The sequence below is a fragment of the Bos indicus genome, chromosome 11 (assembly GCF_029378745.1).
Source record: "Bos indicus isolate NIAB-ARS_2022 breed Sahiwal x Tharparkar chromosome 11, NIAB-ARS_B.indTharparkar_mat_pri_1.0, whole genome shotgun sequence".
Lineage (NCBI taxonomy): Eukaryota > Metazoa > Chordata > Mammalia > Artiodactyla > Bovidae > Bos > Bos indicus.
The window spans coordinates 97,512,094-97,535,596 of record NC_091770.1 but is presented as its reverse complement, the minus strand read 5'-3'; the positions used below and the strand labels follow the sequence as shown (position 1 = coordinate 97,535,596).

The 23,503-nt window shown below is 54.5% G+C and overlaps 2 protein-coding genes across 13 annotated transcripts in view; one reads left to right on the top strand and one right to left on the bottom strand.

Moving 5' to 3' along the window:
• The window catches only part of ANGPTL2 (angiopoietin like 2), a 35,987-nt gene extending 26,760 nt beyond the window's left edge, over positions 1 to 9,227 (top strand). The window contains exons 3-5 of the mRNA XM_019970875.2: positions 2,957 to 3,150; positions 4,788 to 5,058; positions 7,524 to 9,227. Coding sequence (XP_019826434.2) covers positions 2,957 to 3,150; positions 4,788 to 5,058; positions 7,524 to 7,723 — 665 coding nt within the window. The 3' untranslated portion in view covers positions 7,724 to 9,227. The remainder of the gene's footprint in view (positions 1 to 2,956; positions 3,151 to 4,787; positions 5,059 to 7,523) is intronic.
• RALGPS1 (Ral GEF with PH domain and SH3 binding motif 1) overlaps positions 1 to 23,503 on the bottom strand; it is a 303,143-nt gene that overhangs the window by 134,436 nt on the left and 145,204 nt on the right. The window lies entirely within an intron of this gene.

Genomic DNA, 23,503 nt, shown 5'->3' with positions numbered 1-23,503 from the left:
AAAAAAAAAACGGCCTTTTGGAGAAATGTCAAAGGCAAAGCTGGAACCGCTCCTGGAACCCAGACAGGTAGCACAGGTGGGAGCCATGAGGCTGACTGCCCCCACCCCCTGGGCCTCAAAGACTCTCCCCGCGTGGCACCCCCGTCTTCCCAGCTGGCCTCTCAGCCTGAGGATCCATGGGACCCGCTGCAGCTCTGCAGGGAGAGGAAGAGGCCCGGCTGCTCGTCTTCCGTGGGTGCTGTTCTGCAGGCTGCTGGACCTTCTGTCACCTGCTTTCGCGTCCAGCAGGCTCTCTTGCGCGTCTGACTCGGTGTTGAGCTGGGAGGCCTCCCACCCCTGCTCCGCGCTCCGCTCCAGCTGCCGGGGACAGACTCCCATTCTCTGCCTGGGTCCCTGGGGCTGGGGGCCGAACACAACCCATTTTTTCTTTTTCTCCGTCATGAATGTTCTTTCTGGAGGTGTGGGCTCCCCTTCTCGGGATGGAAGAGGCACAGGCAAAGAAGGAGGTAGCTGTTTGTGTTGTATCTGCTACAGGGCGGGTGCTTGGAACCAAGAGGGCTGGCCGGCGGGTAAATGGGTGAGCAGCCGCTCCCTGGAGGATGCAGGGAGGGGGTCAGCAGTCAGTGGTGAGTGCCCACCTTTCTTCTTGGTGCTGCTTCTCAGCACAGAGAGTGAAAAAGGCAGCCCATGCCCTGCCATCAGGTTCCAGGTGGGGATGCTCACGCAGGAAAGGCCCACCTGAGGGGTCCGACAGAGACCACCCCCAACCTCACCCTGCTTAACCATCACAGAGGACTAATCCAGCCCCATCACTGCCAGGAGGAAAAGCTACTTACACCTGCTGCCTGTGCCTGTCCACCCCCCTCCCCCACGCGCAGAAAGGACTGGATCCACGGGAACGCAGGTCGAGAGAAGGCTTCCACCGCCCAGCACAGGACCTGCTGGGCCCAGGACTCAACATTAACAGTTGCTGAACAAACAAACGCACAAATGGAACGAGACGGCGTTTCCTTAGGACTTTTGGTCTGGACCACTTTCAGTTTAGGACTGCTTTGAAGACAAGTTGAAGCTGTGTGTGGTGATATTATTTAAAACTACACAGCTCAGTGGCTAGGTCCTGAAAAATATCTGAAGTTTCCTCAGATCAGTTAGGATGCATCCAGTTTACTTGGCTCCTAGTGACTCGGGTTTGTGCCCTCTTGCGGACAGGACTAACGTTCAAGCATGGGAAACCACGGCCGGGGGTCGGGGAGGGGTGAAAGACCTCTCACAGTGACCCCACCTACTCTGACCCGGCTGCCCAAGCTCAGGGAAGTCACAGGTCACAGGACCCTTCTGGTCTCAGTTTCAGAAAAGCCACGTATTGGGATGGGCTGGACACCATCCTTAAAGCTCAAGGACCTTGAAACGTGAGCTCTGAGTACCTTGGCCCTTGGTGAGCTTGCTCTAGAATATACTGACAGAGCTAAACAGAAATGTTTTTGTTGTTGCTCAGTCGCTGAGTCGTGTCGGACTCTTAGTGACCCCATGGACTGCAGCACGGCAGGCTTCCCCTGTCCTTCACCGTCTCCCAGAGTTTGGTCCATTGAGTTGGTGATACTATCCAACCATTTCATCCTCTGCTACCCCCTTCTCCTCCTGCCCTCAATCTTCCCCAGAAAGAATGTGAATGTGAAAGTCACTCAGTCGTGTCTGACTCTTTGCAACCCCATGGACTATACAGTTCTTGGACTTTTCCAAGCCAGAATACTGGAGTAGGTAGCCCTTCCCTTCTCCAGGAGATCTTCCCAACCCAGGGATCGAACCCAGGTCTCCTACATTGCAGGCGGATTCTTTACCAGCTGAGCCACAGGGAAGCCCAAGAATACTGGAGTGGGTAGCCTATCCCTTCTCCAGGGGATGTTCCCGATCCAGGAATCGAACTGGGGTCTCCTACATTGCAGGCAGATTCTTTACCAACTGCGCTATCAGGGAAGCCCAATCTTTCTCAGAATCAGGGTCTTTTGCAAAGAGTCGGCTCTTCTCATCAGGTGGCCAGAGCATTGGAGCTTCAGCATCAGTCCTTCCAATGTTTCCCTGGTGGCTCAGATGGTAAAGAATCTGCCTTCAATGCAGGAGACCTGGGTTAAATCCCTGGGTTGGGAAGATCTCCTGGAGAAAGAATGACAACCCACCCCAGTATTCTTGCCTGGGAAATTCTATGGAGAGAGGAGCCTGAGGGGCTACAGTCCATGGGGTCGCAAAGAGTCAGACACAACTGAGCAATGAACAAAAACTTAAGTCCCCTCAAAATATCTGGAGGCCACTGTCTGAATCCCAGAAATGTCCCAAAATTTCTGGCTACAGGTTCTGGGCACCAATGGGGCCCCTGTGACCCAACAGAAGCTCACTTACTAAAAACTGCAGCAACTGTCCCCAAGCACCGTCCCTGGGAAGGCTGGTGTGGAGTCAGCCAGGCCAGGAAGGGCAGCAAGCCAGGCTCACTGGCCAGGCGGAGCCCCACAAGGTGCTGACAGACGCTGCTGCCCCTCAGCAGGCTCACATATCCTTTTGCCAATAAAACAACTTAGAAAAATCACTCCCGGAATTGCACACAAATATCCCAGCCATCCATACAGTTCCATGAGGTAAACATAAGCTGCCTCTACAGAAGGGCAAAACAGAGGGCTTGGCAAGTAAGGAAGCTCGGCCAACCACACCGTGTGGCAGTCAGGGGTGAAAGTGTGCCCAGAACCCAAGTGTCCGGACCCCCAAGTCCTGGGTTCTTGTCTTTACATCACATTACTTCTCAAACTCACAAACCCAAAGCAGGCCCTGCAGGCCTGTGGCTTCCAGCCAGAGCCCGGCCCAAGGCTGTGCTGCCCCGGGTGCAGCCGGCGGTGGTGGGGAGGGGAGGACGCGACTCGGGGGCCAGGTGACAGGGCAGTCCATGACGCATGCACACCTGTGTCCCCAGGCCCATGGAGAGACTGCCTGCAGGCCCTGGAAGACGGCCACGACACCAGCTCCATCTACCTGGTGAAGCCAGAGAACACCAACCGCCTCATGCAGGTGTGGTGCGACCAGAGACATGACCCCGGGGGCTGGACGGTCATCCAGAGGCGCCTGGACGGCTCGGTCAACTTCTTCCGGAACTGGGAGACGTATAAGGTGAGGACATCCTCCCCCCCCACACACACAGAGCGCCAGGGCCCTCGGGGGGAGCCAGGTGCTGCCCGTGAGGCCTGTGTGGCCCCGAGGAAGGAGGAACCTGACAGAGCCGCCAGGTGGGGAGGACCGGCTGCTCCTCCCCTGCCCCACCAACAACTGCAGCGGGGTACAGAGTGAGGGGTCCCGACCACGAAAGCTCCACGGACGGGGAGGGAACTTGGAACCCAATCCTGATGTGGGGAGCACTGTGGTCCCGGCTGGGGCTCCCAGGGGAAGACCTGCCCTCAAAGCCCAGAAAGGGCAGGGCCTGAGGCTCCAGGGCCCTGGGTGGAGGGAACTGCGGAGATACTGGGTCGTAACCCCAGGGTTTAGCCTCGGGGCTCCCAATTCCCAGGGAGCTGAGCGCTCCTCCTTTTGGAGGAGAGGCTGAGGGCTCCGCCCACTCCTGGCTTCCTCCTCTGAACAAAGAGGCCGATGGAGGGCACCCCCGCAGGCAGGTGCTTCTGTTCATCACCTCCTTACTCTCAGGTCAGCCCCGGTGGGGAGAGGCTGGCCTGGACCCAGTTTAGGGATGAACGTCTGCTCAGACAGGAGCAGGCAGAGCAGTGAAACACAGCCGAGGCACAGCCTCGATGCCTGCACGCAGACCAGCACCAGGACCACGGCACCCACACTAGGCTCCGCGGGCCCCACTCCTGCCCTGCTTGTCCTCCAACCCGCCTCCTGACTAGCCTGTGCCCTTTGCTTCCCCCTCTTTCTCCACTGCCTCCTAGCTGAGAGGTTCTTGAAGACTCACTTCCCTAACTCCTTCCACCTCCTTTCCACGTTCCCTTCCTCAGAGCAGTCGGCACAGGGGTTACATCTGGGCTCTTGGCTCAAATCCTGGCTCACGTGCTCTGTGACTCTGGCGTCTCTGGGCCTCAATCCACCCACTCTAGGGAGGACACTGAGAGTACCCCGCTCACAGAGTTGCCGTGAGGATTAAGAAAATAACCTATGAAACGTTCTGATAAGAGTGCTAGCACATCATTAAGTGCTCACTGAACACTAGCTATTATTATCATTAACGAATTCAGCTATTTCCAAGACTTCAAGCAGCCACCACTTGGCCGATGACTCTTAAAACTATATGGAAAAACGGTAATATATCCACTGGATTCTAGATCTAGGAGGGATCATGCCTTTGTCAGAGCTCACACCTGTGCCTTAGTTTACAAGAGACCCTTACACACAGCCCCTCCCCAGAGAAAGGAACGGAAACTCAGAGAAAGTAAGGGAATTGCCCAAGGAACTCATGTTGCAAGCCTACTGTGTGCGAGGCTCTCAATTTACCAGGTTACGTGTGTCCCTATAGCAACCCTGCAGGATGGGTAATGAAGAGGAACCCATGTTCACACGCTGCCTAGCACGAGACAGGCGCTCTCTCAGTGGTCTTGAGTGACGCCTGACTGAGGCTGGGAACATGCAGACTCATCAAGTGACAGCCAGGTGGGGAAAGCAAGGGATTATACGCAGGCCTGCCTTCTGCTCTGCCTGCTTCCAAGACCCCGCATCCGGCACTGAGCAGCCGACAGCTGGGCCCAGCTGGCTGAGCACACTGCGTATTCCTCACTAATGCTTTCCCGCATTTTCCCCAGCAAGGGTTTGGGAACATTGACGGCGAGTACTGGCTGGGTCTGGAGAACATTTACTGGCTGACGAACCAAGGCAACTACAAGCTGCTGGTGACCATGGAGGACTGGTCTGGCCGCAAGGTCTTCGCAGAGTATGCCAGCTTCCGCCTGGAGCCTGAGAGCGAGTATTACAAGCTGCGGCTGGGGCGCTACCATGGCAACGCTGGCGACTCCTTCACCTGGCACAACGGCAAGCAGTTCACCACCCTGGACAGAGACCACGATGTCTACACAGGTAGGAGCAGTGGGGTCACTGGCAGGTGAAGGGCCAGGGAAAGGGATCAATCAAAGCCCAGCCTCTGACTCCCGGGCCTGAGAACAGGACCACCCCAGGGCCCAGCTGCCCAACTCTGTTCCTATCCCCGGAAGGTCTACTCCTCCGCCCTCTGCCCACAGATCCCCTTCGCAATGCTGGGTCAGCATGGCCTTTACGGAAAGGGGAAGGTCCAGAGGTCCCCGAATGACACACTGGAGGGCCACTCTGGGCCAAGCTGGACATTGCGCTGGGCTGTGCACCGCGTCACTCCCTGCCTAAGCACCGGAGTCGGGGCCACACAGCCTGCGGACAAGGCTGCCCCGCCTCCTACACGCCTGAGCCTTCGGGTGTGCCTCCCCATTCCTCTGGGCCTGTTTCCACATCTGGAAATGAGGACATACCTACCGGGCAGGGGGTGAGAAAGGGGTGAGAAGGTGAGAATGTGCCTTCAGTGCTCTGCCTGGGACTTGGGAGACTTGGGCTCTGAGCGGGGACAGTCTCTCAGGCGCTCTGTTAGTGCAGCGTTGTGGGGACCTACTGAGAGGAAACCGGGCAGGAGGGACGAATCCACCTGCCCAAGAGTGCAGGCCTCAGGGCCAGATCTTTAGTAAATAAAAAGCAAGAGAGAAAACAGAAAACTGTGAGAAGCACACACAGCCCGGCCCCGGGGCTAGACATCAAATCCCCGCGTGCATCTCAAGGCTCCACCTCAGCTCCTGGGGACGAGGGGCCCTGCGCCCTTGTCAGGTGGCAGAATTCATGGCTCCTCTGCAAGGGGCTGAGCCCCCCTTCAGGCCGAGGCTATCTATTCTCGTGGGCGAACCTGGCCCCTTAGTCCCAGGCTACAGGCTACTCCCCGCTTTGAGGACGCTAGTGGTAAAGAATCTGCCTGCCAATGCAGGAGACTCAAGAGACGCGGGTTCGAGCCCTGGGTTGGAAAGATCCCCTGGAGGAGGAAATGGCAACCCACTCCAGTATTCTTGCCTGGGAAAATCCCACGGACAGAGGATCCTGGTGGGCTATAATCCAGGGGGTCGCAAAGAGTTGTTCACAACTGAGCGACTGAGCCCCAGGAACTCCCTGCTCTTCAGAAAAGCCCAGCTGCCTCCCCCGCCCCAGGAGGGTCCCCACCCCAGGTCCCCAGGCGGCAGACGGGAACACGCCCACACCTCCACCTACTCCCTGGAGCCGAGCTGACCCTGCCGCAGGGGCCCCCAGGAGGTGGCATGTCTGCTGAGACCGGGGCTGCCCAGGCTTCAGGAAGATATAACCCTCTGAGCTGGTCGGACACTGGGGACAGAAGGCTGGCTTACAGCCATTATCGGGAGCAGAAGGCTGCTCTGCGACCCCAACTGTCAGGCCCGTCTGGCAACAGCGTCACTGGACACGAGGCAGTGAGCTCCCTGTCCCTGGAGGCGTGTGGGGCAAGCTTAGGAGGGGCGTCTGCTGGCTGAGGGAAGGCTGGGCTGTGGCATGCCCAGGGCCCTGCCCTCTGAATCCGACACAACCACTTGGAGTCTGTGACCTCGAGTCGTAGCCCAAAGGAGCCAGAGGAGAACTCTGGGAAGACCTGGGCTACCGGGGCTCTGGGCGCCTGGCGCTGGGACTCCTCTCCGCGTTCTGCCTCAGCCAGCCTGCTCCCTCCTCACCTCACCCCACGGCAACTTCTGGAGCGGAGCTGCCAGCCCCGCTGGGTCACCAAACCCACAAACCTGATAAGGCAGCCCGTCCCCTGAGTGGGGTGCCTCCCGGGCCTGACAGTGCCATCCCCACTCCTGGGAAGGGCAATGCCCCTGCATGCCCACTTGTGCCCTGCCCTCACTTTTACTGGTGTTCCAAACTGCTTGTCCTTGGCAGCACAATCCAGCATGATATGAGGGTGCCAGAAACTTTATGAAAATATCTTGCTTTTGTGAGAAAAAAAAAAAATTTGGCTGGATGACAGGCTAGGGAGGAATAATGGAACATTTCATCTTAAACACTTCCTTTGTCACTCTTGAAAGACTCTTGATCTAATAGTTTCAACGAAAAAGGAATTCCTAAGAAAAAATCTTTGGCTCTCAACCGGCCCACTTTGGGTGATTTCCGTTTCCTGTACAAACCCGGGGTGTGGAGCCCTCCCCGGTGCTTGCTCCACAGCTAGCCCTGGGCTAGTACTCGGCCTCCTTCAGCTCCCAGGTGGGTCCTACCTACCTTGTGCGGGGGCATCGCCTCATCCTTGTTTTACAAGGAATGTTCGAGGGTTCACCAAGGTTAGGTTGCTCACCCAAGATCACAGAGCCCCAGAGAGAAGGTCTGAGCAGGTCTGAGGCCCCGTGCCCTCTCTGGCATCCTTGTTCCAAATGCCCCCCAATGGGCAGGGGTCCCTCGGAAGCCCCCCAAGAGCAAACAGCGGACACAGGTCAAACCTCCTCCCTGATCTTCTCGCTCTTTCTCTCCTGCAGGCAACTGTGCCCACTACCAGAAGGGCGGCTGGTGGTATAACGCCTGCGCCCACTCCAACCTCAACGGGGTCTGGTACCGCGGGGGCCACTACCGGAGCCGCTACCAGGACGGGGTCTACTGGGCTGAGTTCCGTGGAGGCTCCTACTCGCTCAAGAAGGTGGTGATGATGATCCGGCCCAACCCCAACACCTTCCACTAGGCTGGCCCCCCTCAGGGCTGTGAGGACCGGGACGCTGGACTCTGATTCCCCGAGTCACCGCAGCAGATAAATGCGACCGATCTCTGTCCCTACTACTCCTCTCCACCTCGGACAGCCCTTCGTGTTTCCAGACAGGACAGGACTGCACACAAGTCTTTCCTTAAGTAAATTAAGTCCCTACAATAAAAACACACCTGCAAAGTACCTTCGTAATATACACGTGTGTGAGCCAACCTCGTGCACCTGTGTGTATGCCGCGTATATATGCGTTTAGATATATACCCATGCCATATATCTAGATACATATATATAGGTTTGCCGTATATACTGAAACACGTGTATATTCAACTCTCAGACGCTGAGGGCTGCTCACGACAGCTCTGCTCTTAGGAGAAGAGCACTTCGTTTGTGTTGTGTTACTTGAGTCTGAGGGCGCGTCGCGGACCGTGTCGCTCCAGTTCCAACAGCAGGGCTTGGTGTGCCCGTGCCTGGCCGCTCCGAGGGCCGGCCACAGTGCTACCCTCTCACACCGGGCTTCCCAACCTGCTTGCTTAAGATCCTCCTTGGCACCTAACCCAGTTTCAGAATACCCTCCCCTCTCTATTTCTAGCCTTCTCCTTGTTCTCAGGACAGTTCGCCACCTCCCCAGCCAGCCAGCCGCCCACCCGCCCGCGTGTTCACTCCGCCCGGTTCACTAAGTGCCTTTTGCGCTCCAGTCCCAGCCGCTCGAGTTCCAGGCACCTTTCCTGTTCTCCTCTCCTCGCCGACTTACTCCTCACCTTTTCTGTCCCCCTGTGCTTTCTTCCCGGGCAAGATTCCCTAGCCTCTCAGTAGGAAACAGTCTGGACTCCACGTGGTCAGGAAAGGGAAAGTCAGGCCCCAAAGCTCGCTCTCGACCACACGGACAATGGTTAATTTCAGTCTCGTACCTTCCAGTCACAATTAGCCTACCTGTCATTTTAACCTCCGCAGAAGTAACAGCCTACCTTGCCAGAAGATGCTCAACTGAAGAGAAAGCATCATCCAATTGCTGGGGGCCCCAAACGGCTACAGACCAAAGGTGCCGAGCTCTCAGGCCGACTGGCGTCCACATCTCGTCTCCAGACTACACTTCCCCAGAGACCAGGCGCCTCAAAAACTAGAACTGGCCACTTGCCATAAGTTACTGAATAACCAGGGGCCACGGAGCCTTCGGTCAGCACGTTGCTGGCCCTGAAGCATCAGGCTCGGTACTGCTGGGACTCTTGCCAAGCAGGGAGTGAGGGACGAACAAGAAGGTGAGACCCTCCTGGAGGGCGCATGGGTCAGGGCGGGCGGGTGAGACGGTGGAACGTTTGGTACTGTTTGCGTCCGGCTGTGTGCCTATTACCTCAGCAGTCTCACAAGTGTACCATGTAGCACGTTTTGTGTATATAAAAGGGAGGGTTTTTTTTTTTAATATATTCTCAGATTATCCTTGTAATAACACATCTGCAATAAAAGCCGTTTGTGCTATTTGGATGTATCTATATTGTGTGTTATTGTTTTAGAAAGCCTTCCTGGGGCCTCCGACACCACAGCCTCTTTGAGTAACACCAGGAAGAGATTCGTCCACTGAAATCTACTAAATGACACTCCACTCTCCCTATCCCTGGGTGCCACCCGTGCCCTCAGGAGTCCCATGACAGAACCTCAGGCCACGAAGGCTCTCTGGAGTCCCGCCTCCTTAAGTCCAGTTGTATTCTGGATGTCTCTGATGGATACAGGCAGTGCAGTCAACCCCTAAAACACCCTTCCCCAGATCTGGTCCCATTTCATCAAATGGCACCATCTATTTAACTGCTCTGGGCTTCTCTAGTGGCTCAGATGGTAAAGAATGTGCCTGCAAGGTGGGAGACCTGGGTTCGATCCCTGGGTTGGGAAGATCCCCTGGAATAGGGATCTGGAATACTCCAGTATTCTTGTCTGGAGAATTCCATGGACGGAGGAGCCTGGGGGGGCTACAGTCCATGGGATTGCAAAGAGTCAGACACAACTGAGCAGGCATGCCTACTCAACTGCTCGGGCCAGAAGCAAGGACTCCTCCCTCTCCCTGGCCATGGTCCACCATCCCTCCGCGCAAAGCCTCTTCTCTGCCTTGGTATAGGCCTTCCTCCCCTCTCCCCTTGACTGAGGCTCCCCACCAGACCAGAAGCCCTGTGCCTTCGCCTTCCTCGTTCCAAAATGACTTCCACACAAGCTGCCAGAACCATCTTCGGTGGACAGGGAAGGCGTTTCTGGGCATGACAGGAAACCCCAAAACCATAAAGGAAAAGACAAGGGATAGGATTAAAGAAAATACCATATTTTTTGCCCTCTGACAAACAAAGCAAAATAAAACATGACCAAGATTGAAAAGCAAATACTAAATGAGAGAAAAATTTAGGATTGACATTCATGCTGTGCCAAGAACTCTTTCAAATTATGAAGAAAGATATAAACACTGTTACAGAAAACTCGGTGAAGCACACAAACGCAGTGGAAGACTCACAAGTGGCCAGCAGACAAGAAAAGAGGCCAACCTCAGTAATCGCCAGAGCGCTGCATTGAATCAAGCAGAGACCATCACACGCGCCTGGTGGACTGGCAAAGACGACAAAAGGCCAGTCTCCACGTTGACAAGGGAATAGAGAGGAAACACGTACTCCGTGTACTCTGCATGGAAGTATAAACGGATTCAATACTTTTGAAGAGCAGTCTGGCAATGTATATATCAACATTTGAAATGCACTGAAACCTTTGGACTCACCAATCTCTCTTCGTGATAACCAAGCAATGGTGCCATACGAGAGCCTTTTCTGGCAGAGCTGTTGTGTGGAGAGACTGATGCTCACTGAAGCTTACTGAGTGCTGGGAACTGGACTTGTGTCCATGTATGTGACCTCACAGCAGCCTGTGAAGGAGGGACTATTGTTCTCACTCCACAGTAGGGGAGAAAGTGGGGCTTGCAGCCAAAGTGCTGGTAAAAATGCACCTGCAGGATTATTCCAGAAGGTTCTGGGAGTCAGGCTCTAAGGAAAGAGTTCTCAACTCCCTTCTCCCAAACCCCCAGTCAGTGGTGGGGGTCACAGTGGAATCTGGACACTTCCAAGGCTCCTCAACTTTGACCCAGACCATGCCCACCCCACCCTTGGATACCTGGAGTGGAGTGTGTGGCATGCAGGGATGGAAGATAGAGGAAGACAGAGCCTAACCTAACCTGTCATTGGTCATCTGTACAAACCCCGGAGCTGCAAGCTCGGGAAAGGGGGATGAAGAGTAGCAACTTTTTTTCTCAACTGGTTGGGAATCAAACAAAAGCAGGGCATGACACCACCGTTCTCCAAGCCCCACTCACCCCAATACCCAAAGCTGTTGTTGTCATTCAGTCGCTAAGTCATGTCCCACTCTCTGCAACCCCATGGACTGCAGCATGCCAGGCCTCCCTGACCCTCACCATCTTTCAGAGTTCACCCAAGTTCCTGTCCGTTGAATCGGTGATGCCATCCGACCATCTCACCAAGCCCCACTCACCCTGATACCTAAAACTGAGTCTTGGTCAAATCATACCCCAGCTACATGGAAGGAGAGGAAGGAATAAGCGCACCAGAGACTACGAAATCCACTCTCCCTGGGGTAAAACGGTGGAAGGGGAGCAGTTTACCAAACCAACAGCATCAAAGAAGAGAACAGGGAGAGGAAAGGGCGGTGCTCAGAGCACAGCTCCTGGTGCCCCGGGAGTTGCTCCCCAGCCAGCTTGCAGCCCATCAGCACTCGGCCCAACCAAACCCACATCCACACCCCTCTTCCTCCCCCATCCCGCCCAGGGACTTCTAAGGGGACAGTCACAGGGCTCCTCCTGCTACTAAGGGCTCCATGGTAAGCGGATCCACAGACAGACCCAGGAGGAAGTCAGTGAAACGCTGGTGGATGGAGGGCACCCGCCTCCTGGACTCCTGCGGGGAACATGGCGGGAAGACAGAGAGTGATGCTGAATGGCACCCCTCCCCCGAACCAAGCAGATCTGAGCCAAGACTGAAAACAGAAACCTTTGAACTGCTGCAAACATGGGGCAGGAATCCACGACACTCATAATCCACAGGTGCTTTGTGGGGACTCAAGGGTCCCCTGATCTCCCAGGAGCACCTCATCCGTTGTATATGGTCTGGGAAAGACTCTCAGTTGCAGTAAGGGAAAGCTAGAGAGCTGGCTTAAACAGAAAAGGGAACATTTTTTAAGTGTAACAAAATGTTAAACAGCCACTTTTTCTGCCTCAGTTTTACCTGAGGCTCGAAAGGCTAAGGACAAAATAATAGCTGCCAAAGATTCCCACATTCTGGAGCGAGGTGCAGGACCATCCCTGTGAGGGGTGGCTCCACAATGGTTCTGCAGCATCAGCTGACTGCCCATCTGTGGGCTCTGTGGGAGGCTCAGAAAGTGCATCCCAAGGAGTCGGGGTGGGCGAGGGGGAGAGGATGAGTTGTCCCCATGCTATGCTCCCCACCACCACAGGGAGGGTGGGTGCTCCCCACCCACCCTACTCAAGTCTAGTGAGAGGAGCTTCCAGGGACCATTCCAGGAGCCTGGCGTGGGTGAGCGTCAGCGCTACCATCTGACTCATGTCTCAAGTCTGCAGGCCGGGGCGGGAAGCAATGAGAAGCGGTACTGCACTGCGAGCCAAGGGCAGGACCACAGTGGGGGGTAGGGAGGCCCGGACATGGGTCCTAGGAACCAGGGGGCTGCCTGCATGGAGGGGAGGGGGCAGTGCTGGAGGCCCAGGGGCCAAGGAAGGGGCACTACTCCCACAAAGGGAGCTGAGTCAGAGGTGCCCAGGATGGAAATTCTGAAGAAGCAGCAGCAAAGAGGGAGAAAGGAAAGCAAAGTGAAGAAAAGACAGAGCGTGCGTGCTGGCAATGGGCACGCGCACAGGGCGCCAGCTCTGGTTCCAACCTCAGGGGCCACATCAGATGGGCCCTTGCCTCCCCCTCGTCTGTCACGTCTGTTCCCACCCCGAGGGCCACAAAGCTCAGTGGCCCGGGGGGAGGTGGGCTCTGGTGGACTGAGCGTGTGCCTCCCCACTCCAGGCCTCCTGCCTGGCCAGGCTGTGGGAGCCCAAGCTTCTGAGCTCTACCCTGGACGGTCTGCAGGGACGTGACTGTTAACAGCAGAGAGACTTCGGGGCCTGCTGCGTTCCCTGGGTTGACTGGGAAAAGAGCTAATCCACAGAGCAGGCTGGAAAGGACACTGGGGAAAAATAAAGTCGGTTTCTTCTTACACCTGATTGAGTCCAGCTCCTTTAATAAGCTGGTTACATAAGGACACGAGGTATCTCCCGGAGTCCATGAGCAGGGACGCAGCTGGGCCTCACGAGGGCCAGGAACCAGAAACTGCCTGGAAGGCCTTCTAAGAGGCCAGGCGGCCGCCTCTCGGCCTCTCTCCCTTTCCTTCCCCTTCCCCTTGCCTGCAGGGTCTCTGTTTCTCATTGAGAGGATCTGCTTTTCCCAGCACGGAATTTCTGAGCTCATGTGTCCTCCCCAACTGAGTGCCAGCAAAGACCTGAAAGCCCTCTCCTCCCCGACTAGCTCCCAGCCAGGGGACCTGACTGGTCCGTTCCAGCTGGTCGTCCACCTCACTTCTATGGACTGGGCTCCAAAGCAGAGCTGCGTGGAAGGCACACGGCTGCTGGTGCTCAAGGCAGTGGAAGGAGTAGGGGAAGTTCCCACGGTCCCATGGGAGGAGAGGTCAAAGCTGGCGCTGTACCCGAGAGGGTGTCCAGGCGATACTCCAGCTGTGGTTGGAGACTGCACTTTGCCAGCTAGATGGATTCTGTCCATTACTCATTACATCGTGTCCTACCAGCTCCTCCCCTGCGGACGCTTGCCCTCCCAGGCTCAGCTGTGTCACTAAGCATGACACACAGCTGTGCCCAGATGGGGCTCTTCCTGCCCTTCCTGGATACGCAGTTTCTCAACAGCCTCCATGGATACAGGAGGCCACGAGTCCCCTGCTGCTGGGCTCTTCCAGGTATTATTTCCTCTAGATAACACTCATGCCACCCACCACCTGTGGGCGGGTGCTTTCCATGCGCCAGGCACCATGTGCATCTCTCTAAACCTTCACAACCACCCTGTGAGGTGGGTTCTACAATTAGCCTCCCTTCGACATAACAGAACTTGAGGCTCATGGGCCCTAGGTGACTGGCCTGAGAACATGTAGCCTGGGACACTCAGGGTTTGAGCTTGAGCTTGTCTGATTTTTGAGCTCCTGCTTCTGGGAGGATTAGATCTCGGTCCCCAAAGATGAAATGAAACCACTAAGGCTCCTCCCTCACTCCATCATTGTGTCCCTGTATGTCTGAGGATCATGAGGCATGAAGTCCGCTGCCCATAGAAGCAGATGTGTGAGATGGCCGGCCAGCCTGCCTGTGCAGAAGCAGCCGGATGGACGGTAGGGCCCCAGGTGTCAGGAAGTCAGGCTAGGGCTGTTTGCCCAATTTAGCCCCATGCTGATGGCAGAGAAGAGTAAGGGCAGTGATGGAGGACATTGCTCAGCTTCCTGGGGCTTCCAGTCCTTTGCCAGGACTCACGGGGCTGGCCCTGCCTTTCTCCTTTTCTCTTGTCAGACAATCTATGGACTAAGCCTCACCCTTTGGCACGGGGAGTGTCCTGCTTGTGGCTGGTCCGGCCATCACCTCGTGCACCAATTCCATCTCATCCAAGCCTTGGTCTGCACCATCTGGTAACTGGGTCCCCACTGTGCTGGCTTGTCTCCCATCTCCACAGCTTCAGGACCCGGGCTTGCTTGGCTAGTCTCAGATCTCACAGTGAGGCCGGAATCAGCCCCAGTCTGGGATTCTGCCACTTGTGAACACATGTCTTGGTATCTACTATCCCTGGGGCACTCTGGTACTCCCATCTCTCCTGACCTGGGGCATCCCAGGCCAGCTCACCCACACATGGGAGCCCAGACACAGATAATCCCTCCCATCTGTGCAGCCTCCCCCAAGCACTTCCACAAGCAGCACCTCCCCCGCTTGCCAATGGTCATGATACATCTGTCTCCACGGGCTGGTCAGGGGTGACCCCTTCCACCTGAGGTGGTACGTGTGCCCTCCTGGAGCTGAGGGACGTCTCACATGAGGAAGACAGCTCCCTGGGCAAGGCTGAACTGGCCACACTGGCCCTGACCCGTAGCAGAGCCCCTCCCAAGTGGCTAAGGAGTCCAGAGGGAGTAGCTAAGAGGGAATGGAATTAGAATTGCCTCTGGAGCTGTGTTTAGACACAGGCCCACACCCCAGTCACCTCAGAGAGTGGGAGAATTAGAAGAATTACACAGCTTCCTTGGAGCTGGGGAAGCCGACCCAGCCCGAGGCGAGTGTGCCGGGCGTGGACGTCTGTCAGTGCCTCTCCAAAGGGCAGCGCAGAGCTGTGCTGGGGATGCGGGGAGGGGGACTAAGGAAGGACATTCAGGGCGAGAGGCAGGAAGCAGGGACAGCCGGGTGGGAGGCCGGACGGCCTGGCTGCCTAGCCCAGGCCCAGGGACCACAGCCTTGAAGCAGGAAGCAGAGCTTATCTGCACAAAGAACTTGTGGGTGGAGAAATATGTATTCAAACTACAGGCCCTCCTTCCCCTGTCATTTCATCGTCAGTCACTGGTAGGTAAAGGCCGGCGCTGCTGGGAGTGGAGAAGACAGGCGGGCGGGCACGGCTGGTGGGAGCTCAGCGCAGCCCGGAGTGGTCCTCACCAGCACCACTCGTCGTCTTCACCCAGCAGTCCCACCTCCGCTCACAGTGTTTCAGAAATGCCCTGGCAGGTGAGCAAAGACACACGCACAAAGGCGTTCTCTGCCGCAGCATCCGTCCAGGGGGAAAAGTATAAACGACCTAAGTGTTTATCAACTGGGGCCAAACAAATCGACTCATGTCCAGGCCCCAGTCTGACAGGCCACCACGTGGCCATGGGTGCCACGGAGCCACGGGGAAGAATGCAGGAGTCAGGCGCTTGCTGCCACTGAACAATACCCACTGCACTGCAAGGGGAACAAAAAGTAAGGTGCAAAACAGGCTGTTCACCCAAATGTCCCCAGTTTGGTTAAAAAGGGCAAGACTCTTTGCCCACCCCCACGTGCCCAGATACTTGTATGTGTGGATTCAAGTGCCCAGAAGGACACACCCACCTGTCAGCACTGGCCGCCTCTGCAAAGCAGAGACTTTCTAAGGTAAATAAGTTTTACAACAAACAATGTTTTACTTCTGTCATTTTAAGAGTTTGTAAAAGGATCAGTGGGCTTCCCAAGTGGCTCAGTGGTAAAGAATCCACCTGCCAATGCAGGAGATGCAAGAGACGAGAGTTGGATCCCTGGGTCAGGAAGATCCCCTGGAGAAAGAAATGGCAACCTACTCCAGTATCCTTGACTCGGAAATCCCATGGACAGAGGAGCCTGGCGGGCTACAGTCCAGGGGGGGTCACAAAAGAGTCAGATACGACCTAGCGACTGAACAACAGCAACAAATGGAAACGATCAGTGCGAGCAGAATGGCACCACTGGGCACAGCCTTCCTGGCCGCACGAAGTGGAGCTCTCGCCCCCACTGCCCCCCAGCACTCCAGCCCTGAACAGGCACTCGTGGGACACTGAAGACCTGGATGCCTTACTCTAGGCCTTTCTGAGGATAACTTCCTGGGACCTTTCGGGCCTCATCAGCTTGTCCTCAGGCACCCTTCTTGCTCACAGAGCAGCTGGAATTCACCACCTCTGCCCTAGAGGATTTCCTCCTCTCAAAAATAGCTTCTGAGAGGGACCCAGAACTTCCTGCTTGTCCCAGAGAGCCATCTGACAGTCTCTTTTCTTATTGAGTTTTTTTTTTAACGATAAATATTTTACAGCAAACAATTATTGTTTACTCCGTGTAGAAGATTATCTGGGGTTCGCTGCATGCAACAATTTTCCCTTCCCAACAACCCCATGAGGTAAATCCTGTGATTATTCACATTTTAAAGACCATGGAGGGAGGCAGAGGGGAAGCAAATAACATTTCCAAGATTATTCAGCTAATGAGCGGTGGAGTCAGGACCTAAAAGAAAGTGGCTGGCCAGCAGGCCCCTGGCTCTTAACTACTCTGATATACTGTCTCCAAAAAGTAAACAGAAAATAGCATACATCTAAGGACTCTGAGGATCAGTGGCTTGCCCTGAATTTATGGGTTCACAGAGTCCTCTCCATAAACAGTCAAGAGCAGGTAGGAAGTAATTCCTTCCTCTTTGCCCCTGCACTAGTCCCTCGTTGCAGACATCAGCTCAGCACCCACAGCCCAAGGGTACACACCTCCATCTTCACCACTAGAAGCCCAGACCCCAGAGACTAAAGACCAGAGAGAGGGAGAAAAGGAGTCTTTCCCTCCCTAAAGCCTGCTTTCCATAGTCTGGAGTTCAGCCTGAGGCATCTGCTCTGTTTGGGAGATTGTCAACAGCAATCACGTCCTTTTTCTGGGTCGGCCCTACCTCCACAAAGGAGCAGGTCTCAGCTCCGGACTTCCGTTGATACAGCAAACCCAAAATACATACAGGAATTGCTGGCTCGCTCCACCATCATGTAGGCCGCCCTGTGGGGTAGCTCAGCATTTCCTGATTCCTGCAGTTAGAACTTGCCTCTCTGTCTCTCTCTGGCCCTGACTGTAACCTGCTCCTAATGCAGTCCCGGGGCCTGCTGTGTCTCCTGCGGCAAGTCCGTGGGCACCTGGAGGACACTGTTTTGCCCTCTGTTTCTGCAGCATCTCTTGAATTCCCATGGCGGGTCCATACAAAATATGTGTGCAATGGATGAATGAGTACACTTCAGGCAGTTCAAGTCTGTTTTTTTCAACACTGAGACCCTGACAGTCGTTTGTGTGTTGAGTTTTGCAGCTCATTTTGGTCCAGCACAGATGAGGAAACCACAAAGCAACACACGGGAGGCAGTGACACAGGTGGGGCCGTGCACTGGTTATCCATCGCTGTGCAACGCATCACCGCCCCCCACGCCAGTTAGCAGCTACAATAATGAGTATTTGCCATCTTGCAGTTCTGTGGGTCAGGTGTTTGGGTGTGTCTCAGCTGGGTGTGTCTCTGGCCGTGTCCCGTGGGACTGCAGTAAAGCTGTCGGCCGGGGCTGCGTCTCCTCTGGAGGCTCCGCTTGGGCGGGATGTGCTTCTGAACTCACTCACGTGCCTCCTGGCAGGCCTCAAACCCTCGCCACTGGCCTCTCCACAGGACTGCCAAATACTGAGCAGCTGGATTCCCCATGGATGTGTGCACCAAGAGGGAGGAAGAAGACAGCAACACCCCCCAGAGAAACAGTCCTTTAATAACCGAAGCCTGGAGAGATGTCCCGTTACTTCCGTCACACTCAACTTGCTGGTAGCAAGTCAGTGTGTCCCGCCGTGCTCCAGGGGAGGGGCTACAGAAGGAATCACGGGGCGCTGTCTTAGAAGCTGTCCACCACGTGAAATCTCTCAGATTCTCAGGGCTACTTTCCCTCCAAAAGAGACACCCCAACGGCCCCAGGTGAGTCCTGAGGCTGGAGAAACTCTAGCCTTTTCTGCATCCCTAACCCTTCACCTCTTCAGGGCTGGCTGACCCTGGCAGGGCCCTCCATCTCCCATCTTGCCCCCCGTACCACATAGGAGGGTCCTGGCAACATTCCTCTTTTCCACCCACTCTCTGGTTTCCCCAGAGGGTAAAGGGCTATTAGCGGGAACATTCGGCATCTTCTGAGGTTACCAGGCACTGGGGTCAGACCGGGGTTTGAGAACTGGTCTCACCATTAGAAAGCGGCACTAGTAAGTGGTGAAAGTTTAGTGAGTTTTTCTCAGCTTGTGCAGCTATAAATAAGTTAAAAAAAAAAAAAATAGTGCCTCCCTGAAAGGAAGAGGAGTTGGGAAGATTAAATGAAACAATGTGTGTAAAATGTTTGGTGTAACACCTGCCACATGGTGGAAAACGTGTGCTCTAGTCTTCATTATTATTACTGTCAGCTTCTAATTAGACACTCAAAGACTAAAGGTCAAAGGAGAGCAGTCATCCTGATGACTCTAACCGATTCCTGCTAGGAAAACACACCTTTGCTGGCACAAAAATGGCCTCATGCTCTCACGGCCTTCTGGGGATCACACAAAACTGCTTGACCCAGAGAAAACCTGACTGCAAGTCCTTCCTGTGCCCCAGAAGGGACCAGTGTGACAACGTGCTCAGCTCTGGGCCACAGAGCATGGAAGAAACAAACCTCCCCTCCAGCGTGTTTTCCTCCCACATTGTTTCTCTCCATGGAGACAGAGATGATAAACAGAGGATGCATAAGTTAAGGTGGGTGGAACCCCAGCCGTGAACAAGAAGTCTTGAGTTAAACTTGGTATCCAGCTGGCATACGACTTTGGTAGGTCATAAGTGAAATTGTAGGGATTCCTTCATTTGCAAAACGGGGGTTTTAAAACACATCCACTGGCTTTTTAAAAAGTTTTAATTAATTTCTTTATTTTCGGCTGCACTGGGTCTTCGTTGCTGTGCTCGGGCTTTTCTCTAGTTGTGGCGAGCGGAGGGCTACTCTCCAGTTGCGGTGCGTGGACTTCTCATTGAGGTGGCTTCTCGTTGTTGAGCACAGGCTCTCGGTGCGCAGGCTTCAGTCATCATGGTGCATGGGCTTAGTTGCCCCTCCGCATGTGGGATCTTCCTGGATCAGGGACTGACCCCGTGTCTCCTGCATTGGCAGGTGGATTTTTTTTTTTATCACTGAGCCACCAAGGAAGCCGCATCCAATAGCTTTTTGTAAAAACTGAGCAGGACTGTGAAGTCCCAGATAAATGGTGGATTTTCAGGTAACAAATCCTGAGATTGCAAAAGTAAAGGCAAAATCCTGTCTGGAAGCGAGAGGTCTGAGATCATATGCAGCTGAGGACTAGACAAAATAATGGGAAAGGATTCCTTCTATGCAGATGCGTTGTGTCTTTGTGTTACTCTGCTGACTGATAAGCACACAGCTTTCGCCTGCCTGCTGGGCCACTGAGGGGGTGGATGCCTTGATCTGGGGGAAGAAGAGACCTGATCTAAGGCTCTCCGGGCTCAGGAGGGAGGGCAGCAGGTCAGGGCCTGCAGCTTGCGGCTATCGGGTAGAGAAGGCAAGGAGCATGGCCCTGGGCTCCAGGAGCAGGCTTTCTAGAACGCAGGCTTTTCTCTGTGGCCTCGACATCCCTTAGCCAGCCCCAAGCTGTGCTTCCCCGGCTAAGGAAGGAGGAGCCTGGCTCCACACGGGTTCAGCTGGAGAGACAGGGTAGGAAAGCAGGAGATGACTGGAGGGAGGGATCAGAGGTTTGCGGCCAGGCAGCAGGCTGAGGCTCCAGGAACGACCAGGATGGATCTGTGGAACAAATGAGTATTCCTTGGGGATTCTTGCAAACACGTGGGGTGGGGAAACTGAAGGGAAAAAAGACTGGATTTCCTGCATGTGGAATGGAATTTTTTCAATTGGGCATTAAAGGAAAGGATTGCCCTTAATGCTGACAAGCCTGGGGACAGCTGGATAACACTGTGGTCACCCTGACTTGGGAACCACCCAACTTTGGTCCTGGTGTGGCGGGGGCCCCCACCAAGGGGGAAGCAGAAGCTCTGCTGGCATCCTTCAGCTCAAGCCCTCCTGCCTTGTGGAGGAACAATCAAGAGAGCGTTATGTCCGTGCCCTTTCGTCTCTGCTTGAATGCACACACATCTTCATCCCCAAAGCCCAGGTACAGGGAGACACCATCTCCCTCATCCTGATGATGCATCTCCATCAGGCAGACATGCTCACCGAAGTCTGTTTTAGGTCTTTCCAAGGTTTTGCTCAAAAATGAGCTGCTTTCAAAAGGGCTTTCCCTCTCCCACCTCCAACAATTTCTGAAATACAGTGATGTGCCACAGGCTTCTGCATGGTCACCAGCCCGGCCTTCCCCTTACAGCTTGACTTTCTCTAAGCCGGGCATCTGCTGTCGGCCAGGAGACCCATGTTCCAGGCAAGCCCAAGCCAGGCACGCCCGTACTCTTAAACCCTCCTGATCCTCCACTGCTCGTGGGGGTTGGACCCTGAGCCTCCCACTCTCAGTGTCTAGGCCCTAAGAGACCTCACCTCCCTCTCACTCCAGCTGCTTCTCACGACCCTCCTGCCCTGTGCCCCCAGCATTCACTACTCTCCAGCCAGTTTTTCCAACAAACGTCATTTTCCCCTACTTCGAGGCTCTTGCACAAGATGTTTTCTTTGTCTGGGATGCTCACATCCCACCTCCTCACCCAGCTCACTTATCTTTTAGGGCTTCCGGCCCCCAGCTTGGGACAGGCCCCCTTTATTTGCTCCTCTGCCTTTCCCGCCACGGTGCTCAGCTCATTTGGTTTCTAGAGTGCGCTGCCGGTGATCAGAGCTGGGCCATGAGCTCCACGGGAGCAGAACCGGAGTCCGACACCCACTCTGCAAAGGGCTTGGTGTGTGCTGCCCTCAGGCCCAAAGCGGGAGCCCCTCTCTTGCCACCTGTTCTGGGGGCTTTGGGGCATCGGGATTAAATCCTTCTTTTTGGCCAATAACTACTTCTTTTCCAAAGTCCTTTAGATATCCCTCAGTTTAGGTCTGTTAACTTTATACTCTGAATCTGGAAACAACTTGCCTTTATTTTAAACTTCAGAGTCTCTATCTGAAAATAAAGCCTTACTTTTTTAAAAAAATGGAAGGGTTTGCTTATTTGAAGGAACAGCTTAGCTTCTAGAAATGTACTTCACATATTAGAAGTTTGGGTAAATTTACCAAGAATCTAAATGTTCTCTTTACTATTCAGAACTGTCAGGATGCCTAGTTTTTGTTCCTTGAGAGAGATCACCATTTTCCACATTGCCTATAGTTACTTTTAGAATCAGGCTCTAACCCTTTTAAAATCCATTACATTCCTAATTTGATTTAGCTATTTCCTGGAGGGAATTATAGGTACTAAAAACCAAACACCCTGTAAGTCAATAAAGGCTGCTTAGAAACAAATGCTGTTAGCTACTCTTCACAGCTCACAGCCTGCTTCTGTTATTATTTTGACCCAAACTGGGTATTTACAAGGAGTTGCTATCAGATAAAATTAAGCTACAAATAACTGACTCGACTATTTCCCACCACTGTTTTTGCACTCTGAAGTAAACGGGAATAAACTTTTTGAGACAGAGAGAGTCTTATTTTTAAAATGCAGTAAGTTTTTCCCTCCGTGTTTTTTAAATTATGTTTCACGAGAAACAGTGCACCAAAGTGCAGCCAACTGGCTCTAAAATTTGCATCGAAAGGAGCTGGAACACACACCCACACGGTTAATAACAACGGCTAGCACTACATGAGGCGATCTTTACATGGAGTAAGCGACACGGGTGGGAACGGTCGGTCCCTGGAAACCAGGCGGTGTTGAACCTTCCACAGCGGTTTAAAAGAATCGTTACCAAAGGAAAACCCATACTTGCTATCAGAGGCGAATAACCACTGAAGCAGCATTCGAGGTCTCAAGCAGGAACTAAACGAACACAGCAGCTGGAAATATCAAGGACTGACCTCAAGTTCCTCCCAAAGAATAACTCCCTCTCCCCCAGGGAAAGACCTACAGTGAGGATGTTGCCAGGGGAAAAAGAAATGGTTTCAGACATTTTTTCCTATATTGTACTTTCCAGGAATTATGTAACTTTTCCTCTTTTGATAAACAAATCCATCCCTAGGACAAGCTGGGTTTTCAAGAGGAATCTAGTACTACAACCACAACCTCCATTTGGGCAGGGTCTCTCCACAGCCACAGAGGGCAGCGAGGCCCCGGCTGCCCTCAGGATGGGGTCTTGTTTCATCCTGTTTAATGAAATCGTGCACCCCCACACCCCATCGTAAACCCTCACACAGCGTCCTGAGGACGGAAAGCACGGTGGATCCGCCTCCTGTTCTTTCCATCTGACGTGTACGTGTCAGGAGTCGTTCTGGTGCAAGGATGAGAAGCGCAGCCCAGCTGGCTTAAGAGGGGAGGGAGGGCCTCGTGGGGCTGAAGGGGCAGGAGCAGGCCATGGAGCGGGACTCACTCGGGGGCCAGCAGGAGGGTCTTCCAGGAGAACAGAGGCCCACACGGAACCTCTCAGGGAGGACCTGCCAGGAAGGCAGCTGCGATGCGATGACCAAGGACAAGCAGAGGGGGCCGTCCAGAAACTCAGTGGCGTTGGACTGGGGCACAGGCTATGTGTCCGCTGGAAGAGCGGACCTGTCCTTCGGCCTGACGTGGTCACTCATGAGGGGCATCTGGCCAGCGGTCTGAACAGGGGCTCATCTGAAGGGGAGGGGTCTGGAAGCATACGCTTAGTCTGACGAGAAGGGACATGGGTTAGCAAGGGGAGGCGGTACTGGTCCAGTCTGCCCTTGGTTGAGGTCCAGTGACCGACCCCTCAGAAGCCCAAGGCCGCACGGCTTTGTGGTCCACGAGCAGTGTCACAGCAAAGTGCCAAGATAATTTATCCTACTTGTATAAAGTGTATTGATCCCACTGTATTATTAATCGCAAGTGTATTATTAATCCCACCATACTAGTGCCCGATGGAGACCATCCACAAGTCATAAATAGCAGAGGACATACAGGTGACAATTGAAAGGGCGGGTAACGACCTGAGCAGTGGAGGTGGGGAGTCGGGAGAGGGCGGCGGCAGAGCCGAGGGCTGACAGCCAGGCCATCTGGGCCGAGGCCTGGCTCTGCCGTGCTCCTGTTATGTGACCCGAGGCAACCTCTCAGCA